The sequence below is a fragment of the Atta cephalotes genome (assembly GCF_000143395.1).
Source record: "Atta cephalotes unplaced genomic scaffold scaffold00001, whole genome shotgun sequence".
In the NCBI taxonomy this organism is placed as follows: domain Eukaryota; kingdom Metazoa; phylum Arthropoda; class Insecta; order Hymenoptera; family Formicidae; genus Atta; species Atta cephalotes.
In genome coordinates, this window is record NW_012130065.1 from 1753507 (window position 1) to 1757392 (window position 3886).

At 31.3% G+C, this 3886-nt stretch overlaps 1 protein-coding gene across 1 annotated transcript in view; it reads right to left on the reverse strand.

Moving 5' to 3' along the window:
• LOC105617780 overlaps positions 1–3886 on the reverse strand; it is a 32143-nt gene that overhangs the window by 8749 nt on the left and 19508 nt on the right. Inside the window, exon 3 of the mRNA XM_012199338.1 lies at positions 3565–3652. Within this exon, the coding sequence (XP_012054728.1) occupies positions 3565–3652 (88 nt within the window). The remainder of the gene's footprint in view (positions 1–3564; positions 3653–3886) is intronic.

Here is a 3886-nt window from a genome sequence, read left to right on the forward strand (position 1 = left end):
GAGAGAGAGAGAGAAACAGATTTTTTAAAAAATAGGAAAGTACCTCCAATGTATTACACATACATTAATACAAACAATTTTCTATTTAGGCTCTTAAGCATAAATATGTTTATAGACGATTCTCGCTTATAAATACGTCATTCCTAAAAGTGTTTGTAAATACTCAATTCTAATAAAAATCTTCGTAAACAAACAATTCCCATCTGTACAGATATATAATCTTTGTGTAAAAACAAAAGTATATTACAAAGGAAAATGCGCATATAACTGATAAAAATATCTCCTTAGAAACGCAATTACATTTAACTTTGGACATATGGCAATAACGAGATCGTAAACTGTCAAGTAAATTTGTGTAATTCGTATAAAGAGAAATTTGGGAAAAAAACCAATAAAAATATTAAAAGCGAAAGATATACTAACACGTGTCTCAGTAGCAACGAGTCTTTTCTCGACTACAAAGACTGAGAGGACGAATGACTCATGGAAGAAAAACTTTACTTACACGAGTCTCGGTTTCACTTGTTATCATTACTCATACTCCACAATATAGTCAGTCTTCATCGCTATTTTAGTCTTTCCTGGAATATAATAAAGTTCGCTCGTCCAGTTTTATTGACAATTCATTGGATTCGAGCCGATCTCTCGATCTCGCGCTGTTTTATGCGAGTCATTTGCAAAGATGTTATGTATTTTTTCAAGAATCTGCTTAATCCCGATAACGACGTCTATTTATCCTCGTCGCAGAGATAAAAGATGCGCAAGCAGGAAAGACGTCGCGACTATCGTAATGAACACGTTTCTATGAAATTTCCGATTCGGAAATATATCCTTATTGCAAAAGCAAGTGCAAACGCTATCGCGTAGTGTAATAACATTCGTACATATCTTCTACATATTCAAATAAAATATTATGTTTTGCATCTTTATATTTTTATACAAACTGTTAAAAAAGTCAAACGAAATGAACGTAATAACAAATGTCATCCGTACGACAAAAACTAACTTATAAAAAACGTGAGCGTCTAAAAAAACATATTACAAATGACTTTATTCTTTTACATATAAAAAGACAAATAAAGTCAAAAGAAAAGATTTATAAAGACATCAGATTTATCAAATTATGGAAAAATTATATTAAATAATATATAATAAAATATTGTACATTTGGAAAATCTCTGCATATTTAAAAACAAGAATCGTATGATGTTCACTCACAGTTATCAATTCACAGCTAAACATACAGACGTCTTTCAACTTGTTTAATAGAATTATGGCTGATCTTATCAAGATTACAAAATTATTATTTTAGGAATTTTTGCTGAAAAAAAATTTACTTTAATCCCGATAGGAAATTAAAAAGATCATTGCAAAAACATTTTTTTCAACGTGAGAATATTAATCTTTCTTCAAATTCAACTCTTTAAAATTGAATTAATAAAGTTAAGGAAATTGGTCAAACACTGCATTAAATTTAAAAAAAATAGCCTCTCTGATCTATTCGTTTTTTTTTCTTTCATAAATATTCGGACATTTTGTTAGCGGATATTCCTCACAATCTCGCGGAAATAATATCGTGGATTTTATTTTCAACTTTCTGATATCTCTCGAATAATCGAGAGCGTGAAAAAGAATATCAATAACTATCTATCGCGACAGAAATGCGCAAATGTCGTTGGAACTCTCACTGCACTTGGCGCATGAATAGTTAACGTTGTATTTGTAAATTATCTTACAATTAGTTGCGACTTGCTCATACAATTATTTAACCGTCTAACAACACAAAGATATTGTATTATGCAGCATTTTTTTATCTAACTTTTTTTCTATGTGTACACGAACACATTTGTTTTCATTTTATATGGATTACAAAAATTGATTTAACATCATTAAACATCATTATATGAATTATTAATTTATTTTAAAATTATCTTAACTCTTTTTAAAGGAAATTTTTGAAGAAAATTTGTTGTGTATAAATACGACAAATATGTCACTTTTTTTAAGGAAAATTTTTTGTGTATACATGTAATAAATATATGAATATGTGAATTCAGAAATCTAATTCAACTTAAATAAATGTAAACATTAAAAAATGATAATTCAAGATAAAATGTTAAATTTCAAAGAATTAAATGTTGCACAAAAAAATCACATAAATAAATTGTGTACATGTAAGATCCTTTGATTCAGATACTGCGTGCTTTGTCGAACAGACGACGATCCCGACTTAGAATTGTATTGCGCAATATCGAAGATCATCGTTCCGACTGAGGCGAGGGAGCCGTACAAGAATCGTGCCGAGAGGCATGACGTGTTGCAACGCGATTTTGTTAGTCTCTAAGAAACTGGGGCACGACGAAAGGAAGAATGAGATTGCAGCGGCGTTAGGCTTTGTGCTGATCGATACACGTGGTAATCCACAGCTCACGGTTACAAGGGGCACAGTGCTAATGGAGTCACTGATCCGCAGACCTTGTACAGGAGAAACTGTCCGTTCGATAAAACCAGTTGCGCATCGTTATAAGCGAATACGGAATCTCGTGTGCGTATTCAATCGATATTATTCCCAACCCTTCTTTTATATCTAATACATATCTCGCTATACAGCTTAGAAATTATTTTTTTGAAATGAGGAAATTTCGAATTTTTCCTCCGCGTTTGTACAATTATTTCTCACTCGATCTATATCGCTTTGTAATTTTCTTATCTTTAATATTTCATGTTTATTTCTTTTTAAAAATAATACACGTTATTTTTTTTCAGTTCGATAAAGAAAATAAAGTTGGACGTTATACTTGAAATGAGGACGAAGTTTCAACTGTCGCATAAGGTTGGCAAGTCCTTGGAAATTATAATCGTCATAATAGAGCTTGAAATGATATCTCGATGTTATCAACTTATATTATCAAACAATTTTTTTACATGATATTTTAGAAGGGAGAAATGGATTTCACCCTTCTTTTTCGAGGAAATTTTAAAAGTGAAATTTCACTTGTATCTAAAAAAACATTGTAGAAAAAGGGAGTAAAAATGATCGTAGACGGAAGATTAAATAACTGAAACAATAATGAGTGAAAGAGAGAAATTATGCAAATTATTCATTCGTAACAAGTAGGATTTCAAATTAAATGTATAGTAAAGAAAAATGTGTATATAAATCACGTATATAATATCACAGATATAATATCTTGCTTCAAGTGTAGGTATAAACTCCAAACTTTGCCAACTTTATGCGACAGTTACGAGACTTCGTCCTCGTTTCAATCATAACATTCGACTTTGTTTACTTTATTGAACTCAAGTAACGTGAGTCAAAAATAAAATGATGATATATAATACAGTGAAGGCAATATTGATGGCAGATGTTTTCCGAGAAAAAATCCGATTGCAACATATTTCTAGAACGATTCCAATAGTTATCGTGCATATTCGCAACCGAGCATATCGCGCGACATAATAGAGACGAACGTAATTACGCTCACATAGATAAACGCCACACGCCATATGCTTTTCTATAGTCAAGCAGATCGTAAAATATACGTAGTAAAGATTGAAACTGACCTTATTGCAGCCGTAATTTATATAGACTCCTTTGAGCTCATCTTCGGTTGAGAGTTCTGTGTTCGGGCTGTTCGGCGGGCTCTTCGGGCTGCAAATTCAAGGAAAGACCTGTTATGATCTATAAACGTTGTAGATAATGTAAATGGTAACTTCCCATCACAAAATCCTCCAACAGAGATTGTTGTTGTTTACGCTTATTTATTTAACCAACATTATTCAACACTTGTCGCTATGGCTCACTTGATTTAAAACTGCAACGATTCTTCACATGTTATTTTTATAGATAATCAGAATGTTAAATTATCAAATTATATTGTATAAA